This window comes from Drosophila nasuta, chromosome 2L, assembly GCF_023558535.2.
Source record: "Drosophila nasuta strain 15112-1781.00 chromosome 2L, ASM2355853v1, whole genome shotgun sequence".
NCBI lineage: Eukaryota > Metazoa > Arthropoda > Insecta > Diptera > Drosophilidae > Drosophila > Drosophila nasuta.
This window is the reverse complement of record NC_083455.1, coordinates 13,018,660-13,036,179: the sequence shown is the minus strand read 5'-3', so window position 1 is coordinate 13,036,179 and position 17,520 is coordinate 13,018,660. Positions and strand designations below refer to the sequence as shown.

At 37.2% G+C, this 17,520-nt stretch overlaps 2 protein-coding genes across 2 annotated transcripts in view; one reads left to right on the top strand and one right to left on the bottom strand.

Annotated features, from left to right (window-relative positions):
* Positions 1 to 17,520, bottom strand: part of LOC132792027 (mucin-5AC) — a 37,986-nt gene that overhangs the window by 13,557 nt on the left and 6,909 nt on the right. The window contains exon 2 of the mRNA XM_060801228.1: positions 7,023 to 7,357. Within this exon, the coding sequence (XP_060657211.1) occupies positions 7,023 to 7,314 (292 nt within the window). The 5' untranslated portion in view covers positions 7,315 to 7,357. The remainder of the gene's footprint in view (positions 1 to 7,022; positions 7,358 to 17,520) is intronic.
* On the top strand, positions 9,496 to 10,259 carry LOC132798850 (protein CIMAP1D). Its single transcript, XM_060810841.1, has 2 exons — positions 9,496 to 9,818; positions 9,875 to 10,259. The coding sequence occupies exons 1-2, from the start codon at positions 9,803 to 9,805 to the stop codon at positions 10,120 to 10,122; spliced, it is 264 nt and encodes an 87-aa protein (XP_060666824.1). The 5' UTR covers positions 9,496 to 9,802; the 3' UTR covers positions 10,123 to 10,259.

Below are 17,520 nucleotides of genomic sequence, written 5' to 3'. Positions count from 1 at the left end.
CTTGATAAAGTTGTAAATGAATGGAACTGATAAGATAACAATGACAACTGCTCCAGCTGATAATGTTAATAAGGTGTGAGCTTTACCTTTACTCTTCGCTTCGTTTTGCTTTCCTTTTTGCTTCGTGCCTCACTAACTGACCAATGGCGACAATTTGTTGTCGTCTGGGTTTTTTATGGCTGCAAAGTGGCGTTAAATTAAAGGATGGCTCCAACTTCAATGTTTGGGTCGTTTGGCGAGGGCGTTAAGGGGGGCGTGGTCACTTCAACGGTTGGTCGACCCGCATTTCGCTTTATTTTACGCCGTTTTGATTTTTCCTCTTTCTCTCTTGCAGTCAGTCTACCATACTGTGTGTGTTTGCTGTTGTCGTAAGACTCCATTAAACAATTCAATTAAGAGCCGCGACATTTGGTATGGGGTAGAGAAACATGGGACATCTTTAAAATGTCAAGCGTGACAACAGCGGGACGTAAAGCCAAAGTAGTGACCAGAGGGGGGCACCGTAACTGACTGGGAATTAAAACATTTTATGCAAATTTTCAGCGTGATTTTTTTGTACATTTTCCATTTTATTTGCTAGCTGCAGGCTGCTGGCGGCTGCTGTTTGCTCAGCGCTTAAAGTATTTACTTTTATTTAATGTAAGAAGAAAAAATATCAAATAAGAGTAGCAACAACTTCAACACGGTCGCAATTAAAAAGGCAGGCACAAACGTTGCGCCTAAAAGCTGGCAACAGTAAAAAATGAAGTTGAAAAAAAGGCCAAAGCGGAAATTAAAATATTTCCGGTTTGCTGAAGAATATTCCATGTTTTTCTTTTTGCGTGGCGTGGCGTGGATGTAGCTCGCTTGATTTTAATGCTAATTGAAGCGTTACATCTGTTGTAGATTTAAGAGACTGGCCACCAGACCATTGTGTTCATTAAGAAACAATTACATGAAATGATTTTCATTTTTCAGTAAATTCGACTTTAAAGAATCTCTAACTGAAAATCAATGGCGGTTTATTACAAACACACTCTTTGGTATTTTAAAATATGCTATGACTGATGAATTGTCCCGCAGTTTATCGTTTAGCTGCGAATGCCATCGAGAGTCGTTCTCAATTTGATGAGTTCTAATCCAGTCGTTATATTTATCAGAGTGATGGCTTTGCCATCGCCAGGCCATCTATTTTGTAGCCAGGGCAGGACATTGCATATAAATGAACAATAAATAGTTTGGAAGGCGTGGCGTGAGCGTATCATAAAAATTGCAATTGGGAGTCAACGTAGCGTATACGCAACATGCTGAGGCAAAGAAGCAAAGGCAAACCCCATTCGATGCTGCAGCTGCAGCGAAGTTCTTAACGGTTTTGTGGTAAGTTGATAGCAAAGTTATGACAAGGATTTATGAAGTATGCATCCAGAATGAGCAGCAAGACGAGCACACACACACATACAGCAGCATTGACAAAATGTGCAACAATTTTAAAGCTGCAGCTTTAAAAATACGCATATTGTTGCAAGACCCTCAAGACATTTGTCTTTCCCACGCTATTGGAGCAACAACAACAACAACAATATGTATTTTGTTTGCGCTGCTGTTGCTTGTCTTCGGCATCAGCATCAACATCGGCTTCGGCTTCAGCTCTGTTGTCTGCATGTTTGTTTGCTGTTGCCAATTTTGTTTGCATACACACAATTCCACAGACAAGCCGCCGACGAGACAATGTCGCCCACATTTGTCCCCAACTCTCCCTCTCTTTGCCCCCTTCCAGTGCTTGAATTCAGGGGCAACAGGCTTTCAATGTGTTACGTGCCACCTTTTTTTTGGCGGCGCCACACAAATTCGCATATAAATCAGCGTCACATTTGCGTTTGCTCCACTTTTGCTTTACACTTCATTCCTCCGTGTGTTTTTTCCTGCATTTTACCATATTGACACCGCCATATGTAAACATATCGTTATTTGCCCATTTACCCCATTCGCTTGTGACAAAGACAAAACAAACGAACAGCGACGAACAAACGAACAGAGAAGAAGCTCCCATTGGCAGGCACGGCTTGCCATTGACTAGCCCTGGGGACGGTTGAGTATTCCCCAGCTCATGGTAGCTACATACATGCTGCGGTCGTAGTTGTTGTCGTTTATCCTTGGCCTAAGCCACACTCAAGGATGTGTGTCAGAGAATAATCGTTTGCCATAGCTGGCAATACGAAATAATGTGTGTTCAAAACTGTTTAGCATGAAGTATCTTTAAAGCGCTTTTAGAGATTTATCGTTATTGAAGTTGTACGAATTTAATAAATAAAAAAATAAATAAATTTTTTTATGTTCATGTAAATATTTCTAAAATGTTCTTTAAATTTCTAATAAATCGTTAACTTGAACAAATATAGTTTTCATTATATTGAATTTATTTCAAGTTTTGGGAATATTATTTAAACTCTTGTATTAATATTAATGATACGAATTGAATATGTATACCTTTTTTTTTAGTACCCGGTTGGGATTTATTTAATAGCCAGCAACGCCAAAAACAAAGTTTTTCGAAGATGTGAAGTGTTAGGTTTTATTTAAGTTTTATTAAAGATTTCTCTTTGTTGAAGTTGGAGGAATTAAAAAATTTGAATTGGGGCTTTGAAGTTTATAATTAATATTTTCGTTAATTTTATAATAATGTATTTATTAATATTGATATATATATCGTTGTAGAAGTTGTAGGAATTAAATGTGAATTGTGGTAATCAAGACAGTTATCGATCATTTCTCTTTATTTCATCATATTCATGAATATGTATGATACATATTTATTAGTTATGAAATGTAATGGGCAGTTATTTAATAGTTTATTTAAATAATATTCAAATCTATTTATATCCAAACGAATTATATATATATATGTATATTATTCAGTTCAATCATTTAAATCCTTGCATTCTATTTCGCATTTACTTTTATTTTAAAGTAAATACTCTTTGTCACCTTTAGTAACTTAGAAAGGTCAGCAAGCTCCCACAGCAAGTTGAGTATATCGTACATTGACTGCTCTAGCTTAACCTCTGTAAGCTGACTGAGTCTCTTGTCGAGTTGTTCATTTGTCGTAGTTGTTGTCGTAATCCAAGCCAAAGCTTTCCTTTTTTTACATCACATGTATATAAATCCCATCTCCGGTGTGTTCTGTCTGCGGCTCATTATAAAAACCGCGTGTACTCTGACAGACATGTGATAAACTATGGCTATAAAAGGCATTGTCCTGACTGCAGAACGTATAACTTATTATTCTGCTAGAGGAGCAACATGCAGTTATAGTCGAGCAAGGTTTTAGGAGCAGTTTTTGCAAGCAATAAAGTGTGTCATGAATTTTAGTTATCTTAATTTAAATTATTAATTTATTTCTCTCGACGTACAAAATGGAATATTGTGCACATTTATGTTGATTTAACAATTTGTTGATATTCGTTAAATTTCTACATTTTCATTTTAATACTTTCCAGTCGTAATTTTTTTTTTGTTTATTATCTCTATTATTGTTGTCCATTCAACAATTCTAAGGCACGTGGAATGCCGAGTAATGTCAGCGAGTTTTTCATATACAAGATGAGCTCGATTTTCTTTTCAGTTTCATTTTCATTTTCATTTTGGTAATAGCGGCACTCGTTTACTTGACAATTTTCATGCGAACTAGCTACAATTTTTCTTCGTCAGCCTGCGGTGTGGTGGCACATGAGTGTGGCGCAGGGAAAGTGGTGGGGAGGGGCAGCAGAAGGATGCAGCAGTAGCTGTAGCTATAGCTGTGGCTGTGGCAACAGCAGTCAGGACCTCAACGAACCTGGTTTTACTTTACTTGCTGGCTGTGGCTGCCAACTATCAACGAGTGAAAAGATTTCTACAGACACTCAGCAAAGTATACACGCTCAGTACACACACACACATGCATATATAGAGCGCAATAATAACAACAAAGTGCTTGAAGGGCAGGAACTTAAGCAGGAAACAGGAAAAGCAAGTTCCACCATTTTTGTCTGTGCTACGTGACGTCTTTCTCTTGAGACGTCACAAGATTTATTGTTTGCAAGTTATGTGGGTGTATTGTTTGCACAACTGTACCAGCTGTATGTGTGTGTGTGCAAAAATGGGTGTGTGTAACAAAAATATGCAAATCGGTTTTGCACTGCTGACGACTTCTTCAGCAGCATCTAGAACTGTGTTTAAAATCCGCAAAAAAATGTGCTTCATTTTAAGCAGCTGTCGATGTTTTTACGCCATATACCCTGTAACTTTGAGCTGAGCAGAGAGGCTATGATGAACTAGTCTCATTTATTTGTACTGTAGTATTGACTAGATTTTAGATCACGTTTTAGTCGAACCCTTTCGTGTCGTTGTCTTTTTTTACATTTTGTTGTCCCACCTCGACAATTGTCTGTGGTGTGTTTTTCCGATTGTTCTGGTTTGTTATTGCACTTTGCATATTTTCACCCGACTACGTGTATTTGATTTGACTTTATCTCCCAATGCTGCGATTACACTTTTCCATCGTCCCTTGTTTCTCTTCTCTGATCAATTTAAATGCACTTTTCATGACTTGTATTTAACTCCGTCCGGTTTTTTTCTTTCTGCTGTTCTTCTTTGCTCTAAACTCTTTGAGTGCCTTTTCGTTTTGTTTATGTGTTCAGTGTCGAGCATAAAACGGGCATTAAAATGACTACAGAACAACCACAATTACTGGCTACGTTTAGCCTTTAACACTCTTTTTTAAAGTCGAATATTTGAAGAGTTTTCGGCTATCGTATTGACTATGATTATGAACGTGATTAATCAGATTAAATTAAGCATTTTTAGAATTAAAATATTTTAAGAAATAAAAAAAAAGAATTCCTGAATTGATTTCGAAATTGTGCATTAAAATATATATTTTTTTTAATTTCTTTACAGCATTGCAAAATATATGTTTTTAAAATACTTAAAAGTTAAATTTGCGTCAAATGTTCATGAACTGTTTATTGCATACAATTTTCGTAAATATATAAAATAGAGCTAAAAGATTTCTATATTGAAAAGATATAAAAAATAAGCAACTAGAAATCGTAAATATTTTTTTTTAATTATGCAGTTCAACTTTTGAAAATTATTTATTTTAAAATTTTGTATTTCTCTTTAGTATAATAAACTTTTCTAATATTTAAAAGTTGATTTCGTTTATATTTTGATGAACTTATTAGTAGTAGATTTTTGAAAATATAGTTTAAAGCTTCCTTTAGAGTATTTCGCTTAAAGCATGACTACAAATTGTCACCCATTTAATATTCTCCTTTGCTTTTACCTGTTTGCTTCGACAGCTGCAAATGGCAGCAGGTAACTGGCAGGATTTCTAACATTTTTTACATCTTAAGCCTTTGTGCCGCACAGCCGCTTAATAGAAAATTAAAAAGGTTGAGCTATAAAAAAATTAAAATTAATTTCGTGACGTTTGGACCAGAAATGAGAAAAGTGGACAGAAAATCAATTTACTTCCGGACTGGGAAAAAGAGCAAGTAAAGGGTTACACTTTAAGTCACGGACATAATTTGCTGTAATTTAGTTAAGATTATTATTTAATACGTTGAGCCTTTTTTGTGTGTTGGGAGAGGCAAATAATGTCTAAGCCGGCCGCAGGACAATGTGGTTTTGCTTTGAAAAAATGCTGAACTTGGAGCGCACACAAAAACGCAAAGTGGACACCCAAATTGCAGTTGAACAGCTGCAGTTGAGCAGCCTTTGTGGGTGGGATGGGAGGTAGGAAGCTACCGCTGCTGCAGCATGGCAAACACATTCAAAAACCACAACAGCCACTTCCGCGAGTGCTTGCAGTGCTTGCCACACGACGCGACCCAATGACAAGCCCAACTCCCAAAAAAAAAAGAGAAAATACAGACAACAGCAGCGCCAGCAAAAATGTTTAAAACAGCTGGTAAACACACAAAGGACACATGTACACACCCACACATACACACACTCGTTTGTGTGTGTGTGTGTGTGTTGGCGTGTCAAGCGCCTAAATGCAGCTTAGCATTTAAAGCGCTTTTCAAAATTTGCGCTCGGGGAAATGTGCTCTGCTCGCTGGCTGCTTTTGCGTTTTAGTTAGTTGGTTTCATTTTTTCTGTGTTCTTTTTCCTCGTTGCCTGGCGTTTATTTTGGCTATGAAAACTGTTGCCCTGGATATGAGGTGACGGAGGAGGGGACATAGGGAGCGGGGAACTGACAACGGGCAACTTGGGAGCTAATGTGAGAGTAGTGTTAATTTTGGCAGCGACAGGTTCCATTTTCATTCTCATTTTCATGTTCTCCCCCACTTAGACTTGTTTATTTTCCTGCCTCTTGTTGCTATTGTTATGTTGTGTTGTGTCTCAATTGATGGCATCAGCAACAGCATCGAGGCATAAATGTAAACAATTAAGAATTGACAGGCAAATTGAATAAAATTCTTCGAATAGCTCTTTAAAAATGCAAAATGAATTTTCATAAATTTCTTAACAAACATTTGTACACTTGCTGCAGCATTGAACTCTTGACCTCCAGAGTTCAGAGTTTGCCACGTTTGCTTGTTGGCTGTTGCAAAATTGTTAAATAAATCAAAATCAAAATCACAGACCCTCAAGCCAGCTGCCAAGCAAAGTGCCAATTGCAGTGCCAAGCAATTGGCAACGTAACAAGAGTCAGGATAAAAGGGGAAGTGCATGGGGAGATGCACTTGTTGTTGAGGGCAAAAGGGAGACAGAGACAAGCGTTATTGATGTGCTTTTAATTGAGGTTTTGTAGGGGTGTATGCTGTCGTTGTCGTTGTTGTTGTTGTTATTGTTTTCGTTGTCGTTGTCAGTGTAGTTGTTGTAGTTGCTGTCACTTACAGTGTGTCTGTGCTTGGGCCCACACGGCGTATGCAGCATGTGTCTTGTTCCCATGTCTCATTCTTCTGTCTCGTCGACTGTCGGCTGTCTCCCTCTCGTTGCATGTCAAATCATTTAACTCATAACGAAATTTTATTAGTGCTTCAACACAACACTTACCGGCATTCGTGCTGTGTGCCAGGCAAATCAAAATGGCCAAATTGATGGACCAAAAAATGCCAACAAATCCACCTCGGCCTTCGCTTCCTCCCCTGTTGCTATATCGTCGTAGTCGTCGTCGTCGTCCTCGATGTTGTTGGATATTTTTGCAATTTTTGCCAGGCATTTGCAGATTTGTTTCCTTTGCAATATCGTTATCTGCCTGTTGATTGGAAATACCCAAATCCAAATCGAGCCTCAGATGTTGCTGCTGCTGCTCCACATATTTTGCTGTAGCAATTGTGTGCATCATGTTGTTGTTGTTGTATTTGTTGTTGTTGTTTTTGCTGTTGTTGCTGCAATTGCAATTAAATTGAAACGTTCACATGAAATTATTGTCAAATTCAAACTGAAATGCTTTAAGCTGCCATAAGCGCTTCATCTCTTTATCCTCAAAAATGTCAACCAGCCATGCAAAACAATCTTGAGTATGTGCCTCTCTTTTCCTTTCCCCCTTTCTTTCTTCCCTAGGCGTCATTTTTATGTAAGTGCTGCAAGTTGCAAAACTTTTTCTTAGTTTTATGCATTTTTCTTAATTTATGCAAAGGCTGGCACAGCATCAACAGCAAGCGTCAAAAGTTTTCGCCCCCGAAAGAAAGAAAATAAAAAAATTGGCAGGCAAAAAGAATTAAAGTTGTTGTCAAAGTTTAAATAGAAAACAGAAAAGGGTCAGCGAAAAAATTACTAATTGAAAATCGCATTGATTGATTTTTCATAAATAATTTAAATACATATTTTTTTAAATTTATTTGTTTTACATATTAACTGAAGCTGTAGTGTTTACTTTCAAGTTTTTGCAACGAATACAAATTGAATTAAAAGCATTGATTTGAGTTAATTTAATATTAATTATATTAAAGCGTATTAAATGTTTAAAACTGTGTGAAATTAATTTAAACAAAGAGGGAAATAAAAGTCAAATATTTATTACTTCTCATTACTAGACAAGCTCATTAATTTTAAATGTGAGTATGATGGAAAAGACCCAAAGACCTTTATTTGAGATTGTAATTTGGTTGTCAGAAATGAATGAATGGAACCTATTTCAATTTGTCTAGCCATCGTCGTCGTCGGATTCTCCCAGGTGTCCAGGGATTCCCCGAGTTGAGAGGCAAAAAGTTGAATTTATTTATATTAATGAACATCGCAGACAATATGACAGACAATGTGACACAAACGGCTACTCGCAACGGATTTGGTTGTCAGAATGCGTTTTCAGCATGAATGAAAAATGATTCGAAATGATGTGAATGCACGAATGAACGAATGATTGACTGAGAAAATGATGAGTGTAAACGAGTAAATCGGTTGGCCGGTGAAATGTGTTGAAATTCCGTGAGGTGTCGAGCATATCTCTACTTTTCTCATATTATATCGAATTACGCGAACATCGTAGAACAATGCAAAATGCATAGTGCAAATTGCTGCCGTTGTTGTTGTTGTTGTTATTACTGTTGTCGTACAATTTGAAACAAATTAAATATTAATTAGCATGGCGTGTGCATTCAAGTTAATTAATGTTTTTTTACGCCTTAGATGCGGTTATTTTTCTCCCCTCACCGAAAGTGTTGATTGCCTCCGGGTAAATAAGGTAACTGCCAACAGTAGCTGTCGTTGTCAGTGGATAATTACGTGAATTGCACAAATACAATGCCAATAAATAAATATTTTGCCAATATGTCCAATGTGGCGTCTGGCGAAAAAACAGACTATTAACAAATATGACTATAAATAACTATTGTTAAATAAAATAAATGATCTATCGCATGTAGAAATGCTAATTGGCTAGATTTCGTTTGATTAATCATTTAGCTGAGGTCAATGGTGCGAGCAAGATCATCAAACATGGATTGCAAATGCAGGAATTTATTGTGTCATAAAAATTTCTGTTGAAAACATTCCACATAAACATCAGATGAATTCTTTGTTCTGCCTTCTATAATTTATATCTACACTAAGACAAAAAGATCTAAAATCAAAAATTTGGTCTACAGCTTTTGGTCTAAAAAGAGCGCCAATGACTTGAAAATATGAATATGAAAAGTTAGAAAATACATCTTGATTTTAAAAACATTTGGTATAAGTCTAAGTTCGTATAGTTTTAAGACTAAAAATAGCTCGATAGTTCATAACTGAGCTATGAACACTCAAAGCAAAATGAAAACTTTATAGGAATTTCTATTGATTACAAAATTTTGTAACTTAAGTCTTGTATTTTCGGTCTTATTTTGAGAAATTGACAATTTTCAGACTAATGTTCTTAATTTTATTTCACTTAATTTGTTCGTATTTACTTTTTATTTTATAAAGTCGAATGTTCTTGATTTAAGAACTGATTTTAGAATTGCTTTTTCAGTGTACTTGTATTGAATTGCATGTAGTACGCCTTGAAAAAAATGTATTTAAAATGCCTGACAAGCAATCAGTGTACTCAACAATTCGATAGCTACGAAGCAACACTAAAATTTCAGTAAAAACAGATTTGAACTCCATCTCATGTAAACGACAACAACATTTTCTTAACAGTTTTGTATGTATTTTTATAAATCGGTATATCATTGAATTTTCAGTCGTTTTGCATGTAGAAAAAGAGTTTGTTTTCATTCAATCGTATACATTTCGTTAACTCAAACAGAGCTCAAAATTAAAAAAAAAAAAAAAATATAATTTATATAAAATCAAAGAAAAACAAAAATATTTCTTCCATTGAATAATTTTATAATTTCGTGCATTATTTAAACATGCGTAGACAATCGGGTAAAATGATAAAGAAATATGCATTAATTATTAATAATTGTGACTAATTCGACCAGGACCTGGACCGGCTGCTTATACACTGCCCAGCACGTTTGGGTTCGAGAAATGCGATGCTCGCATGCGCCGTGGTCCGCAGTATTCTTTTGGCCGCAAACCGGATTTGCCGGTCATTAAGAAACATGGTCCTGGTCCAGCTGAATATCAAATTGGGCAAATCACACGATTTGGCAGCGCCAAAGGGCTTGAGTTTTCCATGCTGCGGCGTGGACAATTGAACAAACCCAACTCTGTGCGTTATGACTAAGACGAATTTTGTGATTGACGAAAATGTGGAACGCAAATAATATTGGATGAATATTGAATGGTCAAAACGTATGCATATTATGTGAATGTTTGAAGCTGAAATATGATAGTATTAAAGTGCTGCCCATTCAAATTTGGCGTCAAGTGTTGTTGCTTTTGGCATGTGGCATGTGGCAATTATCCCGCAGCTGTGGTGCAACGGATATGTGTCATGCATAATCTGACAACGTATCCTATTGTCAACTGTTAATAGGAAGGAAGATGGACGATTTGCCACTCGGCACTTAAATGGTGAAGTTTAAAGTGCACTCAAGAGTTGTTTGGCTTTGTGTCTGGGCCGCAGCCGCAGACGCGGTCGCGGCATTAAGTTGCCAAGCTTTTAAGTAACTTACTTTGCTGACTTGACTTGGCTTGACTGACTGACTGACCGAGCGACCGAGCAACGTTTGCTGTGGGTTCTAAGCAAAAGCCTGTTATTTTCATGCTTCTTGTAATAATCACACAGTAAACAGGCAGCGGCAGACAATGCACAGCAGAAAAAAAAAACAAAAAAAATGGGGACTAGCTGTAGTCGTTGGGCTTTTGGCCGTGAGAACGCATCTCAAAGGCCAGAGAAAGGGCTTCAGCTAACTTGCCTCGTGGCAGTGTATGTGTGTGTGTGCGATGTGCCTTCTCTTATTGCTGCTGGCCGCAAGTTGTAATTGCAACGTCAACGTAAATGCATAGCACGAGAGAGCATCTGAGGAATTTCACGGATGTGCGATGTGCGATGCGTGCATTTTGCAGATGGTCTGCTTGGAATTGGACACTTGCATTGGTCTGAACTCAACTCAGCTCAACTGAGCTGAGAGCTGGCAAAACTGATAAGTGAGCAGCGAGTAGCGTTGGACATCACGTACGCACTGCACAAACACTTGGGTCGAGACACACTAAAGCATACACTGAGAAACTCTAGGTGTACGAAGCAGAAAGAATAAGTGATTATTAATATTTTATATTCTCTTTTTAATAATTTTCATATTTCCTTTAAATAAAAGTATTTATTTACTTATATTTTAATAGATTGTTTATATTTTAATAGATTGTTTATATTTTAATAGATTGGTTTATATTTTAATAGATTGTGTTTTTTTTTTGTAATTTATTATTTTTAATAATCTATTTTTAGAGTATTTTATACTTTTTTTTAATTATTTTCTATAAAATATTTTTTTTTGTTTTATGTTTTTGGTTTTATTTTTTTTTTCGTATTTAATGTTTTATATTGCATTTTCTATATTTTGCATTATTGTCTTAATTTTTGAGAATCTTTTTTTACAGTGCACACATTTGATTGCATTTTCACTGAACTTGGCTGGCCTTCTTTTGCCTCAGTTGCAGTCGGCGTCGCCGTCGCAGTCGCAGTCGAAGTCTCAGTTTGTGTCTCAGCCTCAGCTTCAACTTCAGCCCTATTGCACATCCTTGGCTTCAGCTGAGTGCAGCGAGCAGTGCGCTTGGGGCCAGGGCAGCAGAACCTAAAGATTTATCTGCACGCGTTTATTTTAATGTTACGTTCTGGCATCTTTTTGCGTTGGTCTGCTGCTATTTGGTTTTTTGGTCGGGTTAAGCAGCCGCTTTCAATGCATTGGCCAGTGTCTTTGTCTTTATGGGCAGCAGTCATCGCAGCCGCTGCTGCTGCTGTTGTTGCTGTTGCTGTTGCTGCCGATGCTGGCAACTTCATCATCAACGCTGAACGTTGTGGCATGCCAATGGTACGTGGTACGTTGACCGCTTGGAATGTTGATTCATCTGCTTGGCAGCAACTTCTTTTATGACTCCACTTGCTCTTTATGTCAATCAGCAGATGCAGAAGCAGAAGCGAAGGCTGAAGCAGAGATGCAGACACAGAGACAGAGACTGAGAGAAAAAGACAGCATCATCGTTTATGGGCCATCATCACAGGAGCAATTCTTGCATCAGCCATTTAGATGATGCTGCTGCTGCTGCTGATGCTGATGTTGGCTGCATTTGGATGTGCTCGTAACTATTTTTAGTGCATATCGCTTTCCTATTCTATTCTTAACTTGTTAGATGCGCAATTTGCAGGCCCTTACACCATAATGGGGCAAATTACCTTTAAGTGCTGCTGCTGTTGCTGCTGTTGCTGCCGTTGCTGCTGTTGGAGTTGCCCTTCTGTGGACTTGGCATTTATAATGCGTTCTTCGTTATTTTTAGCACGATCTTGCCAGCCAGACTTGGCATTACATGATCATCTTATAAACTTTAATTACAAGTTTAGATTGCTGCCAGGCGGCGCATCATTGCGATCAGTTGTTGCAGTTTTGTAGCTTGTGTAATTTTTAAATGGGCATAGTTAAGTGGCATAGAATTTAATTGCATACATATTTAAATAGTAGCTGCTCAAAGTTAACTCTTCTCAACCTAGTCACATACAAAAAACACAACAACAACAGCACTTCAAATTCGAAGTCAAACAAAGTATGGCCACCCGCTGCGTATACTTAATATGCTGCTGATCAAGTTCATTAAATGGACTTGGGTCAATCAAGGAAATAGCCACAAATATTAGTTATGTTTGCCGGTTAATTTGACAATCAGCCACTGGCAATTGATTTTGCTGTATAGCCGAACCCATTTACGTGCACGCGCCGTAAGCTGAAAGGGTCATTACTAATACTACAATATGAATAGACTAGGTTTATGGGAAGTGCCACAAATTGTTTTTGCTGCCTGTGACCTCACACGTAATTAATTTTTGTTTGTTGTATTTCATTTTGATTTTAATTGATTAGTGTAGCTGCTTCATTTGTTATTGATAGACTGCGACATCTACTTACGAATACGTCTCAAAGTACACTCAGTACTCACACTCACACACACTCGCGTCGTGTAATGCGAATTCCTTAGCTTTAGCCTCCCCTTGGTGACAGACCCAAAACGCTGACCCTCACAGCACGTGACTCGCTTTGCTGATTTGTTTCACACTCGACACTCCGACAAAATTTCGCTTTCAACTATTTTTTTTTTTCTCTCGACTCGAATTTAATTTTGCTACAGCAAAAAAAAAAAAATTTGCTGGTTTAATTGACCAAAAACACAATGGAAATTGTGAAATATTTCGATAGAAGAGAATTTGTGTTAAAGCCGCAAATTTAATTTGTATAAACCGGCCAATCATTGACCCAATTTGATGGTGTTTTCCAGAGCAATCAATGACTTAACTAGATTAAAACTGTGAAATATTCGTAAAGTTAGCAGAAATCTCATTTAAGTTTGTTGACTACTAACATTCACCTTTTGGTCAGCTCCAAATTTAAGCTCCATAAATAAAGAAGAAAACTCTCTACAACTTAAAGCCGAAAATTTACGTGTGTCCGAAAAAAAAAAGACGAATACAACCCAAAAATAATTTCATCTTCCTGCTGCTGATGTTGCTTCTGTTGCTGTTTGCTGTTCAAAGAAAAAGTAGAGCAATGGACAACGAACGAAAAAAAACTCGTCACGTATACGACAACAACAGTAACAAGAAGAGCAATAACAATAATAACAACAACAACAAAAGCAACTTAGTATAAAAGTGCATTCACATTTTGAAAGTAAAGCGAGCGAACTTTTAATGTGTTGTCAATGCGACGAAGGGAGAAAGAAGCGTTTAGGGAGTGTGTAACTATGGAAGCGTACATCCTTAAAGATACACGCACACAAGCATTGTCGTATCTTAAAGATACATTTGTAGCTTGAAGCTAAGCTAGCGATTTGTGTGTTCCGCATTGTTGTAGACATGTGCGACAGAATTCTGCTGGCAGTCAATTACTTCATTATGCGTTTTTGGGATCCGAGCTGGATCCCGCTTCCTCCTCTGACACTTCCTCGCCCTCTCCTCAGTCTCCCGCACCTGCTCTCGTTTACCAGCATTGCGGTCTCGTCTCGTCTCGTCTCGTTGTCTGTTGCCTGTTGTCTGCGGGCTGTCGTTTGTCGTCTGTCATCAGGTGAAAGGCAAATAAAATGTCAATTTGTATTGCCAGTTGTGTCCCTTTTTTGTGTGCTTGTTGTTTGGATACCTTATTATTCATACGCATATTACACATTCAGATTTTATTCATCCCTCCATTCCACCTCTGCCTATGGCTGCAGTCGTCGTTTGTCCTTTTTATGTCAATAATCATTTACATGTTTATCTAATTTGAGCGGATTTGTGGCTGGCTCTTTTGGGCCCCAAATAACCTTTAAAGCCAACTGTTTTCTGTAGAATTATTCGGTGACAAATATGTGGAACATTCACTCACTCAGACCAAAAGATACTCAAGATACTGTTGCGATGCGCTACTTTAAGTTAAGTCTGGCAGCCAAGGCGAACCCATAAAATCATATAAAAATTTCGCTTGTTTGGTTTTCAGCTGCCACAGCCAAACGAGTTGATGACCAAGCCACAAAAATTTCAGTGAAGTTGTAAATCGAACACCCGACACACCGAAAACAACAAAAAAAAACCCCGAAATGCGACCAATGCCAAACGGGCAACTTTGTTGTTGCTGTTGCTGTTGTCGCTGTCGGTTGTTGTCATCAACGTCAGTGCAATGTTATAGCTGCAATTATTGTTGTTATTTCCGTATGGGCAAATTCACATTCCGTCACCCAAACAGCGGAGCAGCAAAACTTCTCGTATTCTCTCTCATTCACATAAAGGGTAAAAATTTTGATTGTTACAACATCTGCCAGCCGCGAGCCTTGCTGGCATATGAATAAAATAAATCATATTTATTGATAGTAACCGAATTTAATTAAAAAATAATTGAAAAGTGTCAGCGGCGGCGATTTTGTTGTTGCGCGTTTCTCAGAAATATTTTCTGAAATATTTCAACAAGTTTATGTTCACTCTAATAATCCAATGAATATGTATGAAAATACTCGTATGTCTAAATTTATGTTTCATTAAATTCCTATTTTGATAATATTTTGCTATTTGCATATTCCATACATAAATAAGTAACAAATTGTTAAGACCACATATAAGACGAATCCAATAGTTTTAAAACCTGTTTCCGGCTTAAATATTGATTTCGTGTATTGATCAAACTTGAGCTTCGTTCTCTTCCTCTGATTAAGCTGTAAAGCTCTGCCAAATATATATTTCTGATACCCTTTTCGAGTAGATTTTCTGCAGCAGAGTGTGCCATAAATTGTTCAAAAAGTGTGACAACATTTCAGCAACAAAAACTTTCAGCATTCTTGACTGCAATCTTATCACTGTCTATCATACACTTTTTTTCTGGATTGTGTATCTTTCTATCTGCGTAGCAGTCAGTATCCGTATCTGTGGCTGTATCTTTTCCTGGCACGTTCTTAGCTTGACATTTGTTGGCAGTGTTTGCTGAACAGCTCCCCGCAGACTGTTTATGGTGTCGCCTCTTTGACCGGCTGGCAAACGCCTTCAAAATTTGAGCTTATTTGACACAAAATTTGATGTGAGTTTAGTTCTTTTTGGGTGCCCCCTTTCCCACAAAATGCAAATTGTGTTCTAGGGGGAGGAAGCGAAAAGGGAAAGGTAGGGGACGGTTCTTTGTTTACGCTGTAACAACTTTTTGGGCCTGTAAACTTGGTTGGGTTGTTGTGTCTTGTTATGAATTTAGTTTCCAGCAGATACTTACAACACTTTTGTGCCACTTGCCACTTGGCTACATGACGCGCAACTATGGCAACAATTTGTAGGCAAAATCAAACAACCAAAAGAATGTTTTAGCTGCTTTTTCTGTACACAACTGCTGAAAAGTTAACTGCAGTCGCTGATTGTGTCCTCTGCATTCAATTGAGGTCAAATACGATTGGGGAATTCCCCAGTCGCTGTTTTGTGCTGACTGAAAAGCATTGCAGACATTGGAAGCACAATGACTCAAAACTTTGAAGAAAGTATTTAGTTTAAAATACATGTTTATTAAACATAAACCGACAGTTAAATTTTTTAATAGATGAAAATAGATTTCATTTACAGAGAAGATAAAATTAAAAAATAATAATTGATTGTCTCGAATGCGGTAAAAAGAGATTGAAATATTTTCTATTTATTCCTGATTTATCAACTACTCTTCTTCGTGATTTTCAATTTCTTTACCTACTACTGCGTTGTTAAATCATTCCTTTGCTAAGTTATTTATACAATGAAAAGACTCAGTTTGAAATTACGCTTATTCCCCGTTTAGTGAAAGTAAAATGAAAGCCTTTTTACCACATGATTCTTGTGATTTAACTTGTGATTCTTCGCCTTGTTAACAAGTTAATTGTACAATTAAAAGTCTTCAGTTTACATTACTTTCTTCTCATTCCTTGCTCCGTGAAAGTAATATTTTTTTAGTCCCTCTTTTACTTGATTCTCGATATGTGATTTTTTGCCTTGTTAAATTACTTCTTAATTATACGGCTAAAAATCTTCAGTTTACATTACTTTCTTTTCATTCCTTGCTCAGTGAAAGTAAATTTTAATTTGCTGCTCTTGTACTTGATTCTAAATATGTGATTCTTCGCCTTGTTAAATTACTCCTTTGCCAGGTTCATTATACAATTAAAAATCTTCAGTTGAAATTACTTTCTTCTTATTCCCATTTAGTGAAAGCAACACTTCATCAGCTTCCTTCTACGTGATTCTCAATTCGTCTGCAGCATTCCTTACCAAAAAAAACCAAAAACTTTTTGCCCTCTTTCTTTCACTTATTTCCTGTCTCAGTTCGAGTCAAGCTCGTGTGTTCCAAGAGCTTGTACGATTAACAGCTGTTCATTGGCCTTTTATCACGATGCTGATGCCGCGACTGAGATGTCGAGAAGCATTTCGCACAGTCACTTCTGCTGCCACCTCAAGTTCAACATCAACATCGATTAACAAAAACAAAAACTCACGCCTTAGCGCCAATTTAGCGTTTAGCTTAATGGCCAATCATAAATTGTCAAAATGTGTATAGACACAACAACAAGAAATGCCCATAAAGTGGAGTCGAAACAATCATAACGTATTATTAACGTTTCTTATATACTATATTTAGATATACATATTGTTGTTGGCCGCATGATTAATGCTGGCAATAAATGCGAAAAACCCGGCACAACAAACACAAAGTGAACAAAACTGAAATGCACACAGATGAGTCAAAAACAGTCAACAGCAAAAAAAAAACAACAAAAATAAAACCAAAATTAAATCGAAATCGAAATCGAGGCTGGGCTAACGGCTCAATTGCCTACGAGAGTATTCGATCGATATTCCACAAAAAAAAACGAAATACAAAAATCAAAATTAAGGCCGCAACGTGCGAAATCAGAAATATATTTTACAGGTACGCGAATTTCTAAAAACAAATTAATTAAAATTACACGTACGTGTCCGAAGGCTGGACGCCACAAAAACGTCAGC